This window comes from Chelon labrosus (assembly GCF_963514085.1).
Source record: "Chelon labrosus genome assembly, chromosome: 18".
NCBI classification, from domain to species: domain Eukaryota; kingdom Metazoa; phylum Chordata; class Actinopteri; order Mugiliformes; family Mugilidae; genus Chelon; species Chelon labrosus.
Genome location: NC_140351.1, coordinates 7,154,467 through 7,178,705, shown reverse-complemented (window position 1 = coordinate 7,178,705; position 24,239 = coordinate 7,154,467). Strand labels below are relative to the sequence as shown.

The window sequence follows — 24,239 nt, the reverse complement described above, 5'->3', positions numbered from 1 at the left end:
AAGGAAAGAGGGGATAGCGACGGTCCTAAACGTCCCTTTTAGACTCTTGGATTAAATCTGATTATCTGCTCCCGGGTTCAGAGATCCCAGAATTCTCCCTCAGAGCTTTGGTGTACTTGCTGACAAGAGCCAATTTGTAGAGCAGAATAAATAAATAGGCTGCCGGGAAGATGCGTGATCTGACACAATATTTTGGGACTTAAGATGAGATCTAGTGTGTGCATGATAGAAGGAAGCAAGGGGAAGCGTTCACAGGGCTCATGTCAGCGATAACTCTGCAGCTATGAAGTTTTGTGTCGGTCTCGTAGGCTGTTTTTTTTTTTTGTGGCCTGCTGTCTAAAGGAACAATGCAACACTTCTCAGTCTTTATACATTCCAGCTCCAATCCTTGTCTAAATCTCGAGTGACTGTAGCCGAGTCTGTGTACGTTCTGCAGTCCCCGTGGATGCATTCATCGCTGCTAAGACGCCTCGGCATGAAAAGAGAAGCACAGTGGCGATGCTGAGGAGGTGAAAAGGAGAATTATCCCTTTCACTGGAAAGCGAACGCAACACGAGGGTCTAGCTCGGGCCGTTACATCGTACAGTACACATCAGCCTGATCTGCGTTAAGCTTCTCAAACACGCGTCACAAAAGACTACGTTTCCATTTGTCATTTCAAACACTTCAACTCTACTGTTTTGCTTTTATTGTGCGCTTCAAACTTTTGAGTTGCTCAAACCCAGCGGAGTCAACTTTTGCTTGTCTGCCATTTGAGTTGATAAGTAATTCTTTGTGCTGCGGTGCTAAGCCCAGAGACTGCTGCACGTTTATTTTCTCCCCTAAGCTCTATTGCCTGCCGTGGAATGTGTCCTTATGATCAAGCTGCGTTCCAAGACTTTTCTCGTAAGATGATTTTTCCTTACGGGTTGATTAATATATCATATCATAAACATTACAAACGGTTCCCATATTGACATCTCGAGCCTCAGTGTTGAACGGGTCTCATCTTCCACCTCGGAACAATGTTTTGACTGTGTGTCTCCTGCTCCGGCGAGGCAGGCCTTCCTGGATCTTGACACACACTTTCCACAATGTTCACCATGTCTGTCATGCCGAGTAACCCAGAAGGAGGATTAAGTTTGGAGTTTAATGAGTGTAATCCTGTGTTAAACAGGGCCAAAGTGTGGGGGCAAGAATGTGGTCCACTGCTGCCTGGTATGCAATAGCCTTTAAGTGCGGTGGCAAATGGTCCAGAGGCGAGGGAGGTGTCAGACTCACGTGTGACCCCATTTAACCCTTTGCGTCTATGGCGGTTATCGATTAAAACATGTCACCCACAGCCCGGTTATTCAAGACTCTTGGAGCATTTAAGTCTTGTGAGGTACTGAAAGTAGATTATAATCCTGTTAAAGTGCTGATAATGTTTTCTTCAAACAGCAGAAAAAACGCTGTCAGTAATAAACCGATCAGCCACAACATTAAAACCACTGACAGGAGAAGTGACATTGACCATCTTGTGACGATTCAGTGTTCTGCTGGGAAACTTTTGGACCTGGCATTCATTCATGTGGATGTTGCCTAGATATGTAGCACCCACCTAGACCAGACCGGGCACCCCCGCCCCCATAGCAATGACACTCATCCCCAGCAGGATGCAGCCTGACCCAGACACACACACAAAAACGCTTTAGGAACAACTAAAAAATTCAAATTCCAAATTCACTAGCTCTCAAACTGATCAAGTATCTGTGGGATGATCCACAGAGGCCCCTCCCCTCAAAGGCTCCCACTAACAACATTCTGTTGTCAGACACCACAGGACACCCTCAGAAGGCCCATGTCCATTCTCTGATAAGTCACAACTGTTTTGGAGGCACAAGAAGGAGACCTACACAATATTAGGACACATTAGTCATAATCTCATGCCTGATCTGTGTAAACTCGAGCTTGCTTTCTTTCTTTCGTTGCTAATCATTTCCTTTTGCGTCCTGCACCAGGTGGCACCGCGTGGCCATCAGCGTGGAGAAGCAGACGGCCACTATCATCGTGGACTGTAAGAAGAAGATCACCAAGCCTCTCCTCAGGAGCGACCACGCCTCCATCAGCACCGACGGCATCACCGTGTTCGGCACCAGGCTTCTGGATGAGGAGGTTTTCCAGGTAAAGATGTCACTGTGAGCGTCGTGATTGAGTTGTGTTGTGTTGGCTTCAGCTCGCACGAGTGTGATGGCGCGTCGAACTAAAGCGATGCAGCAGCCATGTACGACTAAAAGCGTAGTTGTTTGTTCATTTTTTAACAGTGTTTCCTGTGTTTCCTGTGCCTTCCCTGAGAAGGTTTGGTTTAAGGTTCATTCACAGCTCCGGACATCTTTGATTCTGCAAAAAAAAAGAGGAATGTGGAGCTAATAGAAACCAGGGCAGAGGGAGAGCTCTTCAGTTCTTTTGATTTCATAAGAAATTTCAAACATATATCATACTGTACATCTACATCAAAAGCTACTTCTACTATGGTGTAGTTTGACAGTGAAGATCAGTTTGAGCAGAGGTTTTCTGTTGTGTTGAGCACAAGATACTCAGATTATAGGCGGTGGTCAGCCTTTAACAGAATTTCTGAATCCCAGCAGAATGTGAATACAAATACAGTCATTTCCTCTCTTGTAAATACTGTGGTTCAGAATATTAGAATCCCGCTTTTGCAGACTAATTGTGAGGTTAAGGCTTCCGACAACATGTTCCGACAAGCTGTCTGTTTACTGTTATTCCTGGAGAGCTGGAGCTAGTTACCCGCTAACTCTTCCCCTAATTATGTGATGAACTATGAAATGAGTCTTAATGCACTGGTCTCGTCGTGGTTTGGCCAGTTGTTGCCTGCTGCGGTGCTTTGAAGGAGTTTTATCACGAGTCAAATAGCAGACGTGGTCCATGTGTTGCCGGGGACGTCCGGTATTTGAGGATATGCTGCATGTGTTTCTTTAGATTCAAAATGTAAATGTTAGAGTCGTTTTTAGACACAGTTCATCCAGAGGCTGACGCTGCCACTGGGTCAGGACGATGTAAACAATGACAGACAATGACTCAATTGCCGTGACATTCGTGGTCGTCTCTGGTGTAAAGTTCACTCAAAGGCTATACGGGAGCTGCGTTTGCTCGTGAGAGAGGAGCGCCGTTTTGTTTTAAGTGCTGCAGGAATGACTGGTCATTATTCTGCTGTCATGTTTGAATGATTGATGCCACCACTCTGGTCTTAAAGCCTTATTTTCTGGGGCAAGCCTAGCCATCGCCACGGGGACACAGGGTGCCGTGCATGCAGAGAATAATTAAAGCATTTAGCTGCATTTAGCGATCATGCTTAACATTACAACCACCTTCTTGAGGGTGTCTTCTGTGGTGTCTGGCAACAGAATGTTGTTAGTGGGGGGCCTTTGGGTCCTATGGGTTAAGGGGAGGGGTCTCTGTGGATCATCCCACAGATACTTGATCAGTTTGGGATGTAGTGAATTTGGAGGCCAGATGAACACCTTGTGCTGTTCTTCATGTTTTTTTGAGTTGTTCCTAAAGTGTGTGTGTGCCTGTGTCAGGCTGCATCCTGCTGTTTGGAGTGTCATTGCTATGGGGTGGGGGTGCCTGGTCTGGTCTAGGTGGGTGATGCATGTCTAAGTAACATCCACATGAATGAATGAATGCAATCCAAAAGTTTCCCAGCAGAACATTGAATCGTCACAAGATGGTCAGTGTTATTTACTTCTCCTGTCAGTGGTTTTAATGTTCTGGCTGACTGGTGGAGATGACCTTGTGCTAGATTATGATATTCCTGTGTGTTTAGAGGTGTATGACATAGCTTATTCTCTGTCCATATTGCAAAAACAAAAGAATAATTTGCAGTACGGGGGTTTTCAGGAAAGAAGATCGTGGTGCTTTCTTTTTTCGCGCAAAGTCTTATAAGCAGATCTGATTTCACATCACCCGTCAGCTCCGATTAGATTTATGAGCGCCCACTGAAGCCAGCATTTTGTATCAAACAGTGTGTCTTAGTCAGAGGCCCGGCCGGTGGAAGGGCTGAAAATAGGAGGCATAAGTCACCCAACAGGGTCTTCTCTGTGTCGTTTTTGGAACAGGTCTCTTGTCTGTTCTCTGTCCCCGCTCTCCTCAGAGATCCACGGGGCCCATTGCATGCTGGGATATACAGTACACGGGGGGAAGGAAATACCTTTTTGGCTTGTGCATTGAATTCAGTGGCTATAATAAGAGACAATATCAAGACTTCTTCTTGAAATGCAATATGGCACAAACCTCCCTTTCCCAGCCTCCCTGATTTCTCAGTTTCCATCAAAGCTGAGTTTTAGCGCCCCTTTTAAACCGCTATGGTAGGTGAGGTTTTGACTTTCGGTGGTAGGCGAAGATAAAACGCTGCCACCATTTGCAGTTTTAGTCAAACTCTGGTATTTGTTTTCACAACCTGACCCGCATTTTTCATAAACGTCTATTCATGCCATACCTGCCTCAGGTTGGAGGCGACCACCGCCGCTAAGGGATCTGGCTCAGATGAATGGGAGTCTTTCATTGCCCCCGTCAGGCTTTGCCTTATTTCCTCATCTCCCTCCCCTCTCCGCATACCCTGCCCCGCCCCCCTGCCGCCCCCTCCTCCCTCGGCGCCCTCCCCACCTCGAGGCCTCCCGACCGTGCCAGAGCCATGAGACTGTCTATTCATGCCCGGTGGACATTACCTGTCTGAATTGGGTGCACACACATAGCGCTCACCTGCACCTATCCCCCTGTCCTCCTGGGCAGATAAACAGTCTTTGGTGCTGAGGGATTAGTGTCGTACACCGTGGTGCCTGCACCACAAGTATTCATCTCGTTTAAAAAAAAAAAGCTGTGGTGGAGATTGTTTATGGAGTCTGGATTGCAAACGGCGAAATACTGGGTCTTTATACTGTCAGTCGCATGTGGGAGATAGCAGCCTATGAGACAGTTTAAGTTCTTTTTTATAAATTCTAATTGGCTTATGCAAACAATTCTGCCTACATTTTAACTTCCTTACTCATTTATGTTAACCCTTTATAGGGCACTCATTGAAATACTTCAAACTTTCACTGTAGGGCATAAGAAAGTGTTAATTTTTAGGTAGAAAATCAAGGTCAGTTAAGTTCCCCTATGCAGTTCATTGCCCTTAAGTGGTAAACACATGTAAATAGTATTTAAAATTAGAATGTAAGTGCTGATTCAGGCACTTGTCAACATACGCATTATCACATTAGACAACATTAGGCCACTTCTTCTCCGTGGTACCTAATAAAGCAGCTGTGCTCAGCGTTCATGCAGAGGTGGACCTTGCAGATTTGACCACATCTGACCTTAGAACGTCGCCTTCTCTGATTGGCTGAGTGAAGACCTCACGCTTCTAAACCTCACTGAGAGGCACAGGGACGCAATTTGAAATGTGTGCCGAAGTTAACCAAATATGGTTCCTTGCCCCACAAAGGGTCAGTGTGTCTTCATTTCTGGTGTTTGCCAGCTTTAATAACCACATTGAGTTGGTTATAGAACTTCTAAGCATGTATGTTGATCTTCCACCTATTTCAGTGGCGAAGCTTTGACCTTTTCTTGGCTTCTTGGTCTTTTAGGGCGACTGTCCTCTCTTGACTTTCAGGGAGTTGCTGCAGCATTGTTGTAACCGTTGTGCGAGGCTGTCTAATTACAGTCGACTGTGCTCAGACCAAAGGTATGTTGCCCCCGGGCAGAGGTCTGTCAAAGAGCCCCGTGCTGACGACTACTTGGTTTTGATTTGGTTAGTGATGCCCTGCAGTCATCCTGTAATTAGACCACGCAATAAGACTTAGGTGAGGACGCGAGAGCTACAGCGTCTGCCACGGCTAAACCAACATCGCTGCGTACTGGTGATTGAAAACATTTCACGCAGCTACTCTGTGGAAATCCAACACTTACTATGCACTGCTGCAACCTTTGACCTCTTCCGTGTGTATTTATAACTCATGGTGCCTTCTGGTCAGTATGAGGTCATTGTGGCATCATGAACCCTGTCCTGTTAACAAATCCCATTATTTCTCTGCTTATATTTCTGTGATATCTCCCCAAGTTGGTTTGCAATAGATCTCAAAGCAACGTTTGAAAAATATTACCTTAAACTGAGACCTAAAAGTTATAGGCTCTCCTAATCGATGCAGTTTGGTTGTGCTCGAGTGTGCAGGATCACATAATTCATTTCACTCCTGTCCCGTACAGGGGTAATGAAAAGAAGCACGTTCAGTCTTTAGCTAACTCTGCAGTCAAACTGTGAGAGCGTCATTTCGTATCAAACCACTACTTTTTACTTTGTTGTATGACTTGTTTTACTCCTCGATTTCAAACTCTGACAGCACATGAGAGTGTCATCTTTATCAAATATCAATCGTGCATTTGTAAAGCAGTGGTTATGAATTGATTTCTGACCCTCAGCTGTTAATCTTGACCCCACTTCCCTCTTTCAGCCTCTCTCTTTTCTCACTGACCTCTGACTCTCCAGCCATTAACATGCAACCTCTTGGTTTTTGCTTCTGTGTCGCACCGCCGCCGTAGCCAGGAGGGACTTTTTTTTTTGCAGCTTTGGCTTTGTTCCAGGTTGCCAGGGGCTTTTAAGCAGCCCACAATGGGAAGACAGGCCCAGAGCCTCGGCGTAACTCTCCCCAGGTGTTTCCCAACACAAAACAGCTTTTACCATCCCAGCTGCTCTCTTTAAATCCTTATGTGTCTCTGGAAGGCTCTCGGTATTCCCTCGGTTTTTGCGAGTTAGCTCCGAGAGTTTGTTAGGGCGGTTGTATTTTCCTGTCGGACTCGGAGACGAGTTAATGAACGGTCAGATGAAGACACCTGTCTGCAGGAGAGCCAGTACAGCGACGGTTGTCTTGTTTCATATACAGTAGATGTTCTTCACCTTACAGTATATCAGCCTGCCAGGCCTCTAAATCAAACGTGTCTCTTAAATCTTCAGCTTTGAGATGATCTCCGCAGGTGGAATGTGGTCATTTTGCCGCCCTGTCTGGTTCCCATTTCTTTCAACGTGTCTGTAACATTCCTCAGCCCAAAGTTTTGTAATTGTGCTGATCTGTTTAATTTTTTTCGGGCTTGAACACCACGTCCTTGCGTTCTGTTTGCGTGTACACGGGTGGCTCTCAGACGTGGACTAATTAGAGCCGACTGGAGGCAGGGTTCAAGCATTCACTGTTGGTCTTAGGGTGACACATGAGGTAATACGTGTCAGCTTGACTCAGGGCAAGGCTTGATCTCTCTGTTTCTGTTGAGCCTCCCCAAACACGCAGGGACGCAGAGACACACACACGTCGCTGTCCGGATCTGGTTTGAAGTTGTCCCATAAACATTTGGCAGGAAGATTTTGTCTTTCTGTGAACAGTTTGACAGACATTTGCAGTGATAAGGCAGAAATTACTTGGTGTTATACACCGACCAGACATAACATTATGACCACTGACAGGAGAAGTAAATAAAATCGACCATCTTGTTACAATTCAGTGTTCTGCTGGGAAACTTTTGGACCTGGCATTCATTCATGTGGATGTTACTTCGACATGTAGCACCCACCTAGACCAGACCAGGCACCTCCACCCCATAGCAATGACACTCCTTGATGGCAGCAGCCATCCCTAAAAGGATGCAACCACAAAAACCGTTTAGGAACAACTCAAAAAAACATGAAGAACATCACAAGGTGTTGACCTGGCCTCCTAATTCACTAGATCCCAAACTGATCAAGTATCTGTGAGGCCCCTCCCCTCAACCCATAGCACCCAAAGACCCCAGAATATACAATATTAGGAAGCTGGTCATAATGTTACGCCTGATTAGAGTTTGCACAGATCACATTTTGACTCATCTGCTTAAATTTTCATTGTGAAAAATGTCATTTAGGAGTTGTTTAGTGTAGATGTGTTGCAGCTGGATCTGGCTTTAATGTATTTTTTCTTTGTCATATTTCAAACTTTAACATATTAGAGTTATTAACTGAAAGGGTTCAGGCAGTAGAAGTGAGATGATGTGCTGCTCTATCAAAGAATGTAGCTACTGAAATTATAATACCTGCAGCAGGACTGCTTGGTACTGGTGTTAAAATTAGACATGTTTGATCAGATCAGAGAAATTGGTCAAATGCAGTAGCCTCTAAAATCACTGAAGTCCATTTAAAAAAGAAATCCCTCTTTAACGTGCTGTTCCACCCACCCAGAGACGCACTGGGAGGAATCTCTGAACTGTCAAACTGAATATGAGCAACAGGATGTTGATGGATGGTTACACGGAGAGACTTTCAAGGACCTTGTTTTCTCCTGGGACAAGCCTTAGCACATGGATGTTTATACAGAGGCGCATGTTAAGGATCCATAGATCTTTTTTTTTTTTTTTTTTTGACTTCACAGACACACATGCACACACATTCTGCTGGCAAGTCGCAGCGTGCTCGTTCTCTCTCCTGTTTCGCCGCCTGTTCTCCATTCAGCTCTTCGATGTATAGTCTCCGTGCCGACGAAAGTGCAGCAAGATTTTTTTATTTTTTTTTACCTTTAGGCTCAGGCACCTCAGTGTGCTCGCCTGCCAAACATCCCCAACCAAAGACGTGCCCCCCTCGCTCTGCCGCCTCGGAGCACCCCTCAGCTGTCTTTGCAATGTGTGTGAAGGCACAAAAAGCCAGCCTGCAGGAACTCAGTTTGAGCAATTACAGACTCCTGGAAAAAAGAAAAAAAAAAGAAAAATCCAGATGCTTTCGCTAGTTATGTTCACTCTCTTGCAGAGATGTGGCTGTAGGACTGATAACAAGGTGAGACGGCGCTGGAATGGCGTCAAGCGCTGTGGTGGCCTGTCCTAACAACAAAAATACTGTGATTTGAGTGACTTTCCCAAACCATGTCTGGCATTATTACTCTTTCCTCTGTGCTGTTTTCATGGATTTCATATAAAACCATTGGGTTTTGCTCAACAAGTGTCATTTTTGTGACATTTTTAAATGTTTATAGCTTCATATTACGCCTTTAAATTGATAATAAAAGCCACAGATGATTGAGTTTCAGCCAGATCTTGACCGATTGTGTAACCGCTCTGTTATTTGAGTTTTAAACTTGTGAAGAAGTTGTTCATTTTTAGCGTGAACGCAATGACTGTCAGTCAGTTGCATGCAGAAATAATAATGCAAGAGGTATCTGACTCCAAATTAAATAATAACTACATAATACATGGTGCATATACCGTATATGTGATAATAACAAACATACAACAACAATCTGGCCTTGTCAACATGTCCTCACATCCTCCATTGGTCATTGATGCTGTTGTTAGTAATATGAGCATAGTCCTTAATGGATACTGTAGAACACACGGCTGTGCCAGGTGTGGCTTGCATCTTTACGATACGTGTTTATTTGATTTCCTGGGGTACAACCCAGCTCTGATAACAATAATTTTCCCAGCAGCTGAACTCAGTTTCCTCCCTGCTCCGTGTTTCAAGCTGTTTCAATCTGCCAGACTCCTATAAGTGTATGAGACCTAAGCGATCCCGTCTGTAATTTAAGATTTTAATTATGCCACTACACTCCCGTTAGTGTGTGTGTATGTGTGCAGCTTTGCTTTGCAGGTTGCTAATGATCTGCTTTCATGAGCCTTTAGCTAGTAGTCGTAGTATGCATCCTCAAATAATCGGTACTAATAATTCATTTCCATATATTTCTAAACTGACGAGGAGAAACTTTATTTGCTGCTGCACGAAGACAGTTCTGACACACTCTTTTGACACTCTCTTTCCTGCAGGGTGACATCCAGCAGCTCCTGATTGTGGCTGATCCCAAGGCGGCGTACGACTACTGCGAACATTACAGCCCGGACTGTGACAGGCCCCACGGTGATTCCCTGCAGGCCCAGGAACCGGAGGAGGTCAGCCAACCAGGGAGGGTGGTGGGTGGAGGTGGAGATGGGGGTGGGGGGTCTCTACAAGGCACTAATCGAGGGCCGTGATTAACGGCAGGTATCTTTGTATGTGTTTCCTCTAAAGGAAGGTCTTACTTATTTTACTCTAGTGTGGCGCGTGTTTTAACGTGCAGTAATTCACACTGATGTGCACAGATATGAAAACACAGATGCAGGCGTCAACAGTTGCAGAAACAATTACATTTACTTTGCAGATTTATCTGAAATGCACAAATAGCGGCGTTCCAGCTTTCAGTTTATTCTGGGAATGACGCCGTGTACGCCGTTCTACTGGCGCGGGCCCCTCACGGGTAAATACGCAATAAATCAGCGGTCGAAATGTCAGAAACCCGGTGCACGTCTGGCCACTCCCTGCCAGCGATACGATGGCAGGTGTTTTCCATCAGCTGTCAAAGGTAAAAGGCCTGCAGTGGTGTCCTTGATTGAAGTAATGTGGACAGATGCGCACTCTGCTTGAAAAGTCTGGATTCTTTGAGGGCAGCGCAGCAGGTGCTGAATTACTAATTTTAGTGCTGAGGAATTCTGATCACGTGCAGATTTTTAGAAGTTCTATTGACGGCAGCAGAGAGGGCTACCTGGTCTCTATTTCTAATCTCTTCCTTTGCCCCTATTATTATTTATTTATTTATTTATTGCAGACTTAAGGATGTAATATAAAAGTCTATTAACCCCAAAAGTGTTTATGCTTATTTATGTGAGTAAACAGCAGTCAATTAAAGACAAATGATCCGGTTTAGCTGCTCACATATTTAAGCATCTCCGCATCAGATGCACACAGATCATCATAAAGATGATCACGAGGGGCGAGTGAAACAGTCTTGAACCAGCAGTTCCTTTGTTTAAAGTACATTTCACCGCCCTGATCGGTTTAGTGATTGGTAATATGCATTCTAACAAATGCAGCAACCAATCATTTTAGCAGGATCTTGCTTTGCTTTTACGCGCAAGCTGCAGCATGAATAGACAGGAGTTTTCCCCCATGCACCTATTATGAGTATTTTGCTGTAGAGTATATTTAATTGTGACTATTTTATAAGAACTATATGACTCATAGAAGGTGTGCGTTTTCTCTATATGCCAGCCAGTCCTGAAGCATGTAATTTACATGCTTTCGGTGAGAAAAGTTCCATTACGATATCCCCAAAAACGCAGCTGGTGATTTGGTCTTTTGAAGCTCCTCTGTTGTTTTCCTTTGTTTTACGGGCCTTTTTAAACGGCCCATCTGCTCGCATGTTTGTAGCTTAGGACCCGCATAGCAAGCTTTTGGCAACTCGTTCGTACGCCACAATAAGAGCCGACTAGTAAAAAAGAAAATAAATAAATAAAACGTAGTAACCCTGTAGTGCTTTGATTATTTGCAGATAATGGTGACTATTGATAAAAGATGTCATCTATTATAATACATTATAGCATTACACACCGCATCCTGTAAAAATTTGAAACGATTATATGTGTAATGTTGATAATGAACATCTTTATTTGGCTTTTTTTTACTGTGCAAGAGTGTGTTTAGTAGCTGAAGATGATATGTCCTGTATGCATCATCTTCTGTCCACATCCTTGATGCTGCTGCTTTCACTAAAACCTCCCACTCTCTCCCTCTCTCTCTCTTCCCCTCTCTCTCAACCTCTCCAGTACACTACTGACGATTTAGATTACTCTCAGTTCTATGATTACTCTGAAGGAGCAACAGACACCAATCCGACCGATGATTACTCAGAGCCACAGGTAAATGGGAAAAAAGGATAGTAAGAAAATAAATATGTCTGTGAATTACCCACCCCCGCCCCTCAGTTCGTGTCCGTGTGTGTTGTGTCTCTGCGGCTCGGTGTTATGTTTGCGTGCACATCGACGCTCCAGTAACCGGGTGCAATCATGATAAAATTTCCTCCTCCGAAAGTTTGAAGCAAGGAGCCAAAGGTTTGATTCGGCCCTCCACATTTAAAGATCAGTTACGTCCCAGCGGTCCCCGCATGGTTCGGCCTACCCTGATTATCACCTTGCAGTCCGAGAGCAGGGGTGGAAATGTGCACGTGAACATACTCAGTCCTTCGTGTGTTTGTTTTATGCGTCTGCTGCCAGCTGCTTTCAGTGTGTTTTTGCATTCTAGCATATCTTTAAAACTATTGAATGCATGCATGGAATATTAGCAGTATACCTTTATTGAGGGGGAAATCAGGCTACCTCCACATTATTTGATGAGTACAATAGCTGTAAAGAGGTGCTGGAAGGCAAATCTCGTGTTTTTTTTGTTTGTTTGTGCCAGATTTATATGTGTATATGTCCCAAAACCCCCTCCTGTGTGTCACATGAACTCCTTAAATGTTGTACAGAACCATTCGCGCCCAACTGTCTCATAATCCTAAAGTACGCGATCAGCATATGCCACCGGAGGGAAGCCCCTGTAGTTGATGTGCATGGACAGTATATTAAAGGATACCATGCAGACCAACTACCGTGTGTGGGCTGCTACCGGGAAGCGGGTTTAGTGGGACGGTTGTGTTTGAAAGGAGCCTGTACACCGCTTAACGGAGCGTGCTTTGAAAATCATTTCCACTTTTTTTTGGATGTCCCATGTTTGTCTTGGTGTTTCTTTGTCGCCACCGCCTCTTCCAGAGAAAGAAACGTAGTGTCTCCATGAAAAAGAAGAGGACCAGAAAGTCCCTCAGTAGGTCTAAGAGCAAGCCCCTAAAGTTGTCGGCTGCCAAAAAATCGCCAGCCAAAAAGTTTGCCTATAAGAAGAAGCGACAGACGCCTGGCTACCAGGCCACAGCGCCGGCACGACCCAGAGGCAATTTTAGGGTAAAAGATTATCTAAGGAAAAGACCTGATCCCATCAAGATCTTCCTTCCTGCCCCGAATTCTGAAGGGGAAAATCTGTGATGGCAGACGTAGAACTCCCTAACCTCTCCCCGGTAGAAGTAGCAGAGTCTGTAGTCAGCTTGAGAGAGCGCCTAGCGAATAACCTCTGGACTTTTTTTTTTTTTTTCCGTTAACCCTTATTCTTCTTTCCTTTTTTTCAACATGACTCAGATAAACAATGTAGAAGATTACAATACAGACATTGACTACGGTACTCAAACTCAGTCCCCCTTTGCCACCGGTGGACCCAACGAGGTAATTTTCTCTTTCGTTCTACTTTTAAAAACCCTGTCTTAGTTGTTTTGGGGGGAAAACTGAGCCGGGAAGATTTTTACCCAAGGAAGTACCTGGTATGAGACAACAAAGACACAGTCATTCAGATGAATCAGTGTGTCTTTTGACTTGCTAAACTGATGGACAGCGGGCAATTTTGAGACGCTCAAAAGCCATAATCCGCTTCCCTCTGTGCAGATTCTGGGAATGCATTGCATTCTCAGAAAATAATGCAGCAGAGAGCGTGGAGGCCATTTAAATCTATATATTGTGACATTCAATTTTGACTAAAGATGCAGATTTGAATATCTCTGTGCACATACTACAGTGGATGCTGCTCTAAAATCACGTGGCTCTAATAGTAATTCTGGTCTAAATATAGAGCCCTTTTCGTGAAGTAACCACACGCTCATTTTCAACGAGCCAAAATTATGTTTTTCAATATTTAAGGACGGCAGCGTCTTCAGACTAACTTGTCCGGCCACACCGAGAGCGGAGCATTGACTAGACCCGCAGCCTCACCCCGGATTATGCCCCCGCTGTCCATCACATCCTAAGCTTAGTTTTGATCACTAGTTCCGCTAATTACCCCGCAAGGAGCTATGATCAACGAGGCTGAAACCTCCTCGACAGCCGCCTGTGATCCTGTCTGCCGCAGTGTTCGACAAAGTGCATGCGATTACGCCTTTTTCTTTATATAATTTGGGCAGATGGAGTCCTTCCAATACAAACCGTGTAATTGCATCCACTTTGTCATTATCCAAAGCTAAATCCACCTTTTGGCAAGAGATAGAGAAAAAAAAACTTGATTGCGGTTGTAGTAGTTGTGTCAAACATGGCGTTCACCAGAGAAATTGACTGGTGACTCAAAGCATAATCATCCAAACGGATTTTTGAACTTTGAACTTGATGCACAGCTACTACAATCTGATGATAGTATCAACTCAGACATTTATTTCAGCCTGTCTTTACTATGATGAGATAGAAAAGAAGGCTGAGGTAACATCTAGTCTCGTGTTTCAGTTGATATCTTACATTTATTTTCTGCAAACCGTGCTAAACCCAATGCTTTAATAACATCTACAAGTAGAATATTTGCCTTCGTTGCTTTAACATTCCTGTTTGCTTGGTTGCTCACCATTGCTCCCCCCTTCCCCCTCTTCGCTTGGATAACACCTGTAAGGCTGTGGAGGAGGATTTATTCGGTGCGTATGACACCGAGGCCTCTCCCGTTGCTCCGGAGCCCAGCCTTGTCCCGGAAGCGGCGGACCCCTCGAACGCCGGCGCGGAAGCATACGACTTTAAGGAATACGACCTAAAGGAGTATGACTTGGGCGAGGTTGACAACAGGTTGTATGATTATGGGGCGTATGATGAGTATGGCACGGCCCCGCCCAAGCCCGCGACGACCTACGAGGATGAGGTGGGGCCTGGGGTTGCCGCCGAAACCGACACCGACAGCACTGTGAGTATCGCACCCCGACCTGGACGACTGACGGGCGCGTGCATGAGCGGGACACGTTAGGGACTCACTCTGTCTTCCAGTGCACGTCTTCCTAGTTGGTTTCTCGGCATGGGAAATATGTCATTGGCATGATGAGTGTGGGATTAGCAAATGAATTTGTCTCACTGGTGTGAGATTGGTGATTTCGGTGACCGTCGTTCGGGACAGTGCATGCACCTGTGTTTTGTCACTTCTCATTTAAGTAGAGGCCAGCCGCACCGTGCACACAGCAACAGGAAACGTCCTCAATCACTTCATCTATCCACACACAGACTTCCATCAGTGTATGTAGGCCCGTCCCACGCCCTGCCCAGAAGTACCCGACTGCTCCTCCCCACACGCTCATCTTTCAGCAGCTGGATCCGACCCCTCCCTCCCCTCTCCTCCTCTGCTATTTTAACAAGCAGCCTGTCTGTGACATATACCTCCCTGTGTGTGCACTACAATTAGCCAATAAATCATAGGGGGCTGTCTGTCTGCATAGTGCACACACACACACACACATTGTAAAGAAGATGTTAAGGATCCATTCGTTTCCCTTTCTGCCCAGACTTTCAGGTATTGTTAGGATACGTGAGGACATTTTTAGTGCCACTAGCACTAGCTCACAAGCCCCTCCCACCTCCTTCTCCAGGCAACTCACTACTCCTAACAAAACCACTGATACTTGGTCGTTTACAATGCTGCACAGCTGCTCTGAAGCAGTTTTGTTTATTTGGTCATTTGGTCGCCATTAATTTAGCCACACTGCTCAATGGCAATGCAATGACGGCGCTGCTCCCTTCCGAGCTCGTAGAGTAGTAGAGGTTCGTCCTTGCTCATTAGGACTAACATCGTTCTGCCTGTTTCGTTCCATAATGTCGCCTCACTTTGTGTTTTAACCCGTGATTCGCTCTCTGCCTCTGACATAGCAGTAGCCGCAACTGAGTGTGTGACTCTGATTGACTTGAAAAAAAAAGACAAAAAAAAAAAAAACAACTGCTCAAGCATCTACACACATGCTTCCCCTGGGTGAACTTCCTCCTCAGTCATCGTTGCTCACCAGTGTTCGGGTGTGTAACCGCTCCGTGAGGAACGTCACCTCCTTTCTCGTTTTGTGACTGCAGGTCGCCGGTGCAGGAGCCTTCGCCCAGAAGGGAGAGAAGGGCGAGCCGGCTGTGATTGAACCTGTAAGGTCCCAAATACCGATCTGAATGTGTCTGTAGTATTGTTTTTTTGGTTGTTGTTGTTGCACAGGGTAATATCTGTGGTATAAAACAATGTGTTTGTTGTTTAAGGGTATGCTGATCGAAGGACCACCAGGACCACCCGGCCCAGCTGTGAGTATATAATTATACACCTTTGTAGTTTGAATTTAATGAGCTAACGTAGAATATCAGTGGTCTAACTCAGTTTTATGTTTTCAGGGTCTTCCAGGACCCTCTGGCCTTCAAGGACCCCCGGGTTCTTCTGGAGATCCCGGTGATAGGGTGAGTTGTCGTTTAGGTCTCCAAAACCGACCGCAATCGTTTGTTATCCTGTAAATTCAGTTGTGTTCATACTTGTTACAAAACAGAAGGCTGACTTGGACGCCTAAAGAACTAAGTCAAGTACTTCTGCAGGTGAAACGAGCGTGTCTTCGGTTAATTCACGCCAGTAAATGTTGCACATGTGAAGAAGAAATCGAGATATTTAAACTTTACAGGACAGCACAGATCTATTGGTCTGACATAGGCTGTTATCCCCCAAGAGTTAGACCCTAGTGTAGGTGGAAGCCGATCGACTCGTCGTGTTAAGATGGTCACGTGAATGATATAGAAGAAGCTGACAAATCTCCTACACAAAAATCCCTTAGCTGCATCATCATGCAGTGAGATCATGAGATCATGCCAATAATGCAACTTATTTCCAAATGTTAGTATACAAGACTGCAGGTAATGATAGAATACATATTACTGGATGGTCGGTTGCTGTAGACATATAAAATGTAAATTTGTGATTTACAGACACCAGTTAAAATTGGGTATCTTAGGATTAATCCACCATCTTTCATTATGAATCAGCCGTGAATGTTGTAAAACTGGACCGCGATTGGTTGAAGCCAATTTCAAATAATTCATCTTGACATAGCAAAGAACAATAATGGACTCCAAGGTGTTTCAATAGAACAATGGCGGCATGACCTTCATTACCGTAATACAATGATTAGGTCATTTGTTATTAGTTGGTTAAGTATTTGCACCACAACACTTTGCTTTTTGAACCGTCTTTCATTCTCGCAGTCATGCAACACACGCTCTCACTCGCAAATAAACATGCGCATCACAGTGGCTGAAAGAGGATGTTGGTTTTGGACGGCAGACGCTAGCGTGGCTCTCAGATGGGACAGGCCTAGTCCACAGTACGTGCGCCAGAAAAGGAGGAGCACGTGTTAATCGAACTAACAAATAGCACGCCGCTGGCAGTGGCGTCGCCATCTGCGTGTCTGCCCATTTGCGATATGTTACTACGATATTACTGTGAACGGCATGAGGAAAAAAGCACAGCAATATCATGGGACACACGTGTTTGTATATTTCGACTACAGGATTTTGTCTGATGGTACTTTTCAGTGATCTACGCCGTCACAAATTCTTAAAATTCAACCCAGATGTAAATGTTGTTGCCATAAAACCACAAAAAGAAGGAGATTGCCCACAGAAAGGATCAGGTTGCTATGCAGCTTTTACTTAAACCACATGCAAATAAAGCGTTTCCTGTCTTCTAAAGTTCAGATATGATATCAAACACATTATGTACATATAGTCAGTTATCAGAATTTTATTTTTTATGATCAATAAGAAGGAGTCTGTGTCTCCTCTGTATCACAGGGTCCTCCGGGTCGCGCTGGTCTGCCTGGTGCTGACGGTTTGCCCGGCCCCCCTGGTACCATGCTGATGCTGCCGGTAAGTGCTCACACCACCCACCATTTTTTTTATCGTGTAATTCAACAGCCGGGTTCATTTTTACTGAATAGTGACGACAAACCAAATAAACCATCTGTCTGCGTGTGTGTGTTAAACAGTTCCGTTTCGGCGGGGATGGCGAGAAGGGTCCTGTGGTGTCGGCCCAAGAAGCCCAAGCGCAGGCCATCCTTTCCCAAGCCAGAGTAAGTAGAAAGGACTCTGGGAAGCTGCCCCCTACCCCCGTTCTGCACTCCACACACAGCTGTAGGGGGAAAAGGAGAGGACAGAAACAGTATTTCTGTGGGGAGGAGGAGGAGGAGGAGGAGGAGGAGGGGTGGTGCACTGCGTTTCGTTGGCCTTGCAAGGCTAAAAGGAGACACATCGAGCAGGCCGGAGAGAGCAACAACATAAAAAGGCCACTTTGAACAGATGGACAGACGGGAGAGACTGTTAAAAATACTTACGGCTCTCGGTCTGCGGGTGGGCTAAACCAACAGGTGTAGGAAAAGTCTTTGTGTGTTTGTGCGTGAGGGCAGACGGGGCAGTTAAGGAGGGAAAAGAGAATATCTGGTCCTGTTGGATTCTGCTCCGTATCTCACATCAATTACACACTTTAGTCACCACATTGAACCGGGCGATGAAAAAGTGGAAATATATTTTATATTTGGGATTAATACGACAATGATGTTGCAATTACTTAGCACAATAGAGCAAAACAAGATAACAGCAAGAGAATGATGCAGGATGTGTTGAATAAATAGCAAAAGTAAATCAAGTGCAGAATAGGAAGGAGCGTAATTATAAGAAATGGTCATGCACACCTTCCTTTGTGGAAGATATCAGTTAGAATCAAGAATACATTTCATTTTTTTTTTTGGTGCGCTCAGTTTAAAGCTGTAAACTCAAAATGCAAACTGAAGAATAGGAAGAGGAGCACCATACAGGTCAGAGGTCTGCAGCCAAGATAACGCATGTATTCCTCGTATGTATGTTTGTGCACGTTCAATACGTACCTAGGAACCTTTTGCAAGCACTAGTTTCTTGTAGGACCGGTCGAGGTGGGAACTACACCCGCTTAATGAAAGCTAACGAATCGGACAAATTAACGTTTTAAAGTTCAAAAGTTCTAAGTGAAAAGCTCGAGCTCTGTTTCAAATTGCATTATAATAGCTGGTGTTATAGCGTATAGTGTGTAATTTGACATTGTAATGCATTTGTACATGTCGATTTTGTAATTTCAATAAATGTTTTACCATTTTTACCATTTGCATCATGCCTAAAATTATATCTACACCGTGTGCTATAGACAAATGAACAATCTCCACTTGATTTAGCATCGGATTGAAAGCAAGAACACAAATAATACATTTTTTTATATAATTGTAAATCAATTCAGGCATCAGGCACAAACTACAAACACCAGGTAACATTAACAAGGTGTTACGTATGAAACTGGGCATGGGATGAAAACAATCAATGCTGAGACAAACGTACAAACTCTTACATGTAACCTGCTTCTGCATATTGGGGCATGCAAAAGTGGGTGCGCGGTGCATCTTTTTTAACGGAGTGGAATTTGACCTCGGTCTTGTCTGTGTTTCTGCCCTGCAGCTGGCTATGAGGGGACCCCCTGGGCCAATGGGTTTGACAGGAAGATCGGGACCAGTGGTGAGTCTTTGAAGGAACTTCCCTGTTTAGATTTGGGCAAACTCCCTTTTGTTGCGTATGCATATATATATAATTTAAAGCGCTATATCTATCTGCATCAGTCACTTTATGCTTTACACTAACCCTGCAGAAAATGCAAAACAGTATCTGCCAAAACCTGATTGCTTGTTTTGAATCGTTGCTCAGTGGACACACTGCCTTGTCTGTTAGGCATCACCATCTGCCAAGAAAATCTGATTCTGTTGTTGCCCCTGTTTTTTTTAGTTTTTTTTCTTTTCCTGAGCTTGTTGATACACGATCCACTACTTATCTCCGTGGAAAGACCCTACGAAGAATTGCCCTCTGTTAAATCTCCTCTTCTTGGGCTAAAGGCCAAACATAATGATCTGAAATGATATGGCAATAAGTAGGTACAAAGAACAGTGGAGGAGATAAGGAATCTGTGGCTTTTAGTTGCTAATCCTTTTTTTCTTCTGCAGAAGAAAAGACGTGCACTGTCCATACATATATATATATAAGGCTAAATATCGCCATCTGCTGTTTACATTATGTTAATGCAGCCTCTCCTGCAGCAAACAGTCTGTACATGCTTCTCTCTCTCTCTCTCTCTCTCTCTGTAGGGTCAGCCTGGTGGTACTGGACTGAAAGGTGAAAGTGGAGACCCTGGTCCTCAGGTGAGTGAGAAGCAGTGGTTGTCACAACCCTCGACAGCAACATCTCAGTTTACTGAGTCCCTCTGCTCACTATCTATGTGCCCCTTGTGTGTGTGTTTGCGAACAGGGTCCCCGTGGCATCCAAGGGCCTCCGGGACAAACTGGCAAATCTGGCAAGAGGGTGAGTGAACTCAATCACCTCCAGCACACACACACCGTGCTGTGTGTGTGTTTGTTGTTGTTGTGCGGCTGTACTTGTAGTCGCTCCTCAAACGCTGAGAGGCTTATTTCCACTCCAGTACACAATTGCTTGATACGCGCTTAAGGGCCCCTTGCGCTCCCTCCGGCAAGTCCTCGCGTCGACAGCCAGGCAAGTTAATCTGTCTGAAAATGCCCCGAATGGGAAAAACTGATCGTGGATGTGGGGCAACAAGAGCAGCCGCTCTCTGCATCTTGACCTAATTGGATGCTAATAAACCTAAACCAGTGACTGGCAAATTAGTGATGCGAGCTCAGGTAAATGGCAAGCATATAGCGGATCACAACGCCGCAAAATGGGATAAAACGATCGCCCTAGCTCTCGTGTTACTGTCACTAAAGATGTTTTTGAAAATGGTAATAATGCAGCTGAGGAGAAGAGATCAGTTCCAGTCTTATTTTCTGTTCTCTATTTAATGGAGTTAACCGATGACAGGCTTTATTGACAGTTTCCAGACATCCACAGCTCCACCTCTTGATTCATATTTTCAATATTGTTGCTTCTTTGTGATAGTCAGCACTATTTTATTTTGTATACTGCCACCAGCTCATCATTGCTAACACAGTTTGCCACAGTTCATGCAGCGTACTCAGTTGATCTGATTTAAAAATACACCTATACAATAAACCACCCTGTCCCCGGGAAGAATAGCTGTTGGTCTGGTTTCCCAATTGGAACAGAAACATGCAAACACATCCGCTGAGGTTACAATATCACTGTTTGGAGTAATGTCCACGGTAAAGCTTCCTTAATAAGCGGACATTGGTTTACAGCAAGATAATATGACGTGCAGAAGAAACAAAAGACATTTAACGTAAAACTACAGAGTATGAATGATGCACACGTGACATCTTCCTTCCGTTCGCAGGGCCGCGCCGGAGCCGACGGTGCCCGCGGGATGCCCGGAGAGCCCGGCTCCAAGGTACGCATGGCAGCGCGCAACCTTTTTAATGTCCCCGCCAACCCAGAGCACGCAAATGGGCGACGAGCGGAAGTCAGAGCCGTAATGAGTGTTTGGTGTGTGGTCTGACGGCGTCCGACGCTTGTGTGTGCGTTCATTACAGGGCGACAGAGGCTTTGATGGACTTCCCGGGCTTCCTGGCGAAAAGGGACACAGGGTGAGTGGGAGATGTTGAGTTTGGTTAAAATCAGAAAATGTGTGTTTGGGATGTTCTCAGACGGCAGGTTTTTAGTCTGATCCAGTGAGTATTGTGTTCCTTAGAAATAACTCCTCTAGATATTGGAGTTCACGAACAAAACAAAGTTTCCTAAATTAAAATGAAATCCCCTATTACTGAGGATTTGTCTTCTTAGATTACCGTGATATTACCAAACTGGTCGGATACCTTTTAGGTGCCAAAAAATTGCATTTAAATATGTTTGGCTGCAGTCGCCGGGTTGCAGTATCTGCAGTAAAAATCATGTTGAGTAATCTCCTTAAATTCCAGCGCGATGAGTGAATAACTGCAGCGCCGTGGAGGGGGTAATTGAATAAGAAGTTGTAATTTGTTTCACGTCCTCCGCTAATGTACCTGCATTAATCAGAGCGCACGGGCGGATTTAATGACGGCGGCGGTGCGCTGGAGTCAAGTAATTGGTTTGTGGAATGAAGAAATTACTTCAGTGTGGAAAGGAAAGAAAAAAAATCTGATGGCACTTAACCTGGTTATTCAATATCTGTGGTATGATTTCATGTAGCTTAACCCAGTTTAATGCTTAATGCTGTAGCAGGCACATACTTTTTTTAAGGATTTTTAAATTGCTTTTTAATTAAAATAAGCAACATTTAAAAACACATTTAAAAAAATGCTGAGCTCTTAAAATTATGCATCAACCCGAACTGTTTTCTCCCTCTCTCTCTGTCTCAGGGAGAGCTGGGGCCGATGGGACCAACGGGAGCCCCCGGAGAGGATGGACAGAGAGTAAGTGCATCATGTTTTATCGCCACACTCTTAAAAAACCGCTCTCGGTCGAGGTGACTCAACCCACATGCTCGTTCAGATCAGCTGTGCTCCACCAGCTCTGCCCTCGGGCGGCCGCAGCTGGGTGGAGATTATGAACTGTGGAGGAGGCGGAGGAGGAGAGATTGTGTTTAACCTTTCCTCCTCGTGAAACTAACCACCCCTGCCTCCCCCTGCCTCCACCAGCTCCAGGCTACGTTCAGCAATGTTTGGTTAGGTTGGGATTAAGCCCCTCACTGATACAGGCTTATGAGAGTTTATGATTATAGGTGTTGATAGTTAATGTTGCATACACGAAGCCAGTGTTCACTTATTTGATATGATGCTCATTTTATGCTGTTTTATTCTTCCTCTAGGGCGAGGATGGAGAGATCGGACCCAGAGGACTGGCCGGCGAGAGTGTAAGGCTAATCTGCTGCTGATGATGTTATTGCATCCTAAACAAGATCTTCTTTAAGCTATATAGCTAAACTAGCGGAAGCATCCAGGTAAATCTGATTCCTTCGCCCTCTTTTTAATTTTTCACAGGGTCCTAGAGGTTTGCTGGGACCCCGTGGTCCTCCCGGACCCCCCGGAGCACCTGTATGTACCGCGACTTCTATCCCTTCCTCTGATGTCACTTCCTGTGACTGACACGACGTATCATGTTTCTGATCTGTTCTTTTTGCAGGGTGTTGCTGGAGTTGACGGACCTGCAGGGCCCAAAGGAAACATGGTAGGTACAAACTTCCTCTCAGTAGCTGTCACCTTCTTTCTGGGTGCTGGTTCAAATGCGCCAAAGTTTTTCATTTAGGTTTTTATTGTGTTGGATAGGCGGGTAAAATCTCTTTAGGATGCCCAGGTGTGTTAAAGCTCTCAGTCATTCCTTTGAGGAGCCATTTAAAGAAGTAAAAGAGTGCCCTCAAGCACTGAAACACAGTCAACAACTGCTTCTATTAATGAGTTCTGTGCTTATGAAGTAATTAGCATCTATTTTGCTCTGATTTGCAATGATCTGATTCAAATTCAGAAAACTTAATTTGACCCCGCGGGGCAATATAAGGCGCATGTGAGGCACAATACACGGTGTATACAAAAAACTACGCCATATGTGTTTGAAACTGGTAAAGACACATTATAGATTCATGCAGTTCAACCTTAGCCCTCTAAGAAGAACCCAGTTTAAAGCCACTACGATGTTTTCGTGCATTATTTCTTGCACTCTGCTAGCATAACCCGAATGGTGGAGTACTTTAGATTCAGTTAAAAGGCGATCTAAGAGGAATTCTCTGTCTTATTTCACATTATTTCTATTATTTAAACATTTGGATGCTTTTAAATTTAACTTACTTCTTACAAAATAGAATAAAACTTATCTTAAGGCCGTAGTACGTTGTTATATTTCCTCTCCTTTTTTCTTTTTTTCCCCCCCAGGGACCACAAGGAGAGCCGGGCCCACCCGGTCAGCAGGGAATCCCTGGAACGCAGGTGAGCTAATCAGTCACACACACCACTTCACTAGACATGACAGAGACGAGGTGCAGTGTAGAGGCATGCTCCGAGAGGCCATAGAAACACTTATTTTAGTCTGTCACCACAAACCCCTCATGCAAAAAATAAACAAATAAATAAATAACTGATTTAATTTGGATTCTGTTCTGGTCAGTGATTAATCTGAATATGAAAACGTAACCGTCTAATTCTCATCCTATGTTTTGAGAGTTTTCTGACGTTGTTTCCAACAGTAAAAGACAACATTAAAAGGCTTTTAGTGTTAAATTCGATGCACAGAATCTGCACTCTCCATTCACCTCTCCTCTGCTCCTCCTTCCCTCTTCACCTGGACAAAAAACAAACCAAACACACACATCTTCCTCAGATCAGGGCTTTATCTTGTGAGAGAGGAAACGTTTCAGGGGATTGATCCGTCTCAAAGCGTCATATTCATGTTGGTAGAATTCCTGCAAAGCTTGCGCCACAGATGTTTGCGGGGCAGTTCCTCGAACCACCCTGCGACACACACACAAACAGGACTGGTAGCCACTCTGAAACGCATATATAAAGAACACACGAGCAAACATTTGCCTGCATGCAGCTCCGCAAACATGCTAGATGCTAATACGGCCACTGACAACAAACACACGAGGTTAACATTCCTCGACCAGCTCGGCTATTTACGGCCCCAGCGAA

At 44.8% G+C, this 24,239-nt stretch overlaps 1 protein-coding gene across 2 annotated transcripts in view; it reads left to right on the top strand.

The window, feature by feature from the left end:
* col11a1a (collagen, type XI, alpha 1a) overlaps positions 1 to 24,239 on the top strand; it is a 73,325-nt gene that overhangs the window by 6,171 nt on the left and 42,915 nt on the right. The window contains exons 4-23 of one of the 2 annotated variants that reach the window (XM_084566036.1): positions 1,980 to 2,142; positions 9,790 to 9,912; positions 11,602 to 11,694; positions 13,000 to 13,083; positions 14,285 to 14,566; positions 15,712 to 15,774; positions 15,883 to 15,924; positions 16,012 to 16,074; positions 17,455 to 17,529; positions 17,649 to 17,732; positions 19,141 to 19,197; positions 19,818 to 19,871; positions 19,978 to 20,031; positions 20,978 to 21,031; positions 21,174 to 21,227; positions 21,978 to 22,031; positions 22,427 to 22,471; positions 22,599 to 22,652; positions 22,741 to 22,785; positions 23,484 to 23,537. In XM_084566036.1, the coding sequence (XP_084422162.1) occupies positions 1,980 to 2,142; positions 9,790 to 9,912; positions 11,602 to 11,694; positions 13,000 to 13,083; positions 14,285 to 14,566; positions 15,712 to 15,774; positions 15,883 to 15,924; positions 16,012 to 16,074; positions 17,455 to 17,529; positions 17,649 to 17,732; positions 19,141 to 19,197; positions 19,818 to 19,871; positions 19,978 to 20,031; positions 20,978 to 21,031; positions 21,174 to 21,227; positions 21,978 to 22,031; positions 22,427 to 22,471; positions 22,599 to 22,652; positions 22,741 to 22,785; positions 23,484 to 23,537 (1,597 nt within the window). The remainder of the gene's footprint in view (positions 1 to 1,979; positions 2,143 to 9,789; positions 9,913 to 11,601; positions 11,695 to 12,999; positions 13,084 to 14,284; positions 14,567 to 15,711; positions 15,775 to 15,882; positions 15,925 to 16,011; positions 16,075 to 17,454; positions 17,530 to 17,648; positions 17,733 to 19,140; positions 19,198 to 19,817; positions 19,872 to 19,977; positions 20,032 to 20,977; positions 21,032 to 21,173; positions 21,228 to 21,977; positions 22,032 to 22,426; positions 22,472 to 22,598; positions 22,653 to 22,740; positions 22,786 to 23,483; positions 23,538 to 24,239) is intronic. The other variant, XM_084566037.1, reaches the window with a different exon arrangement.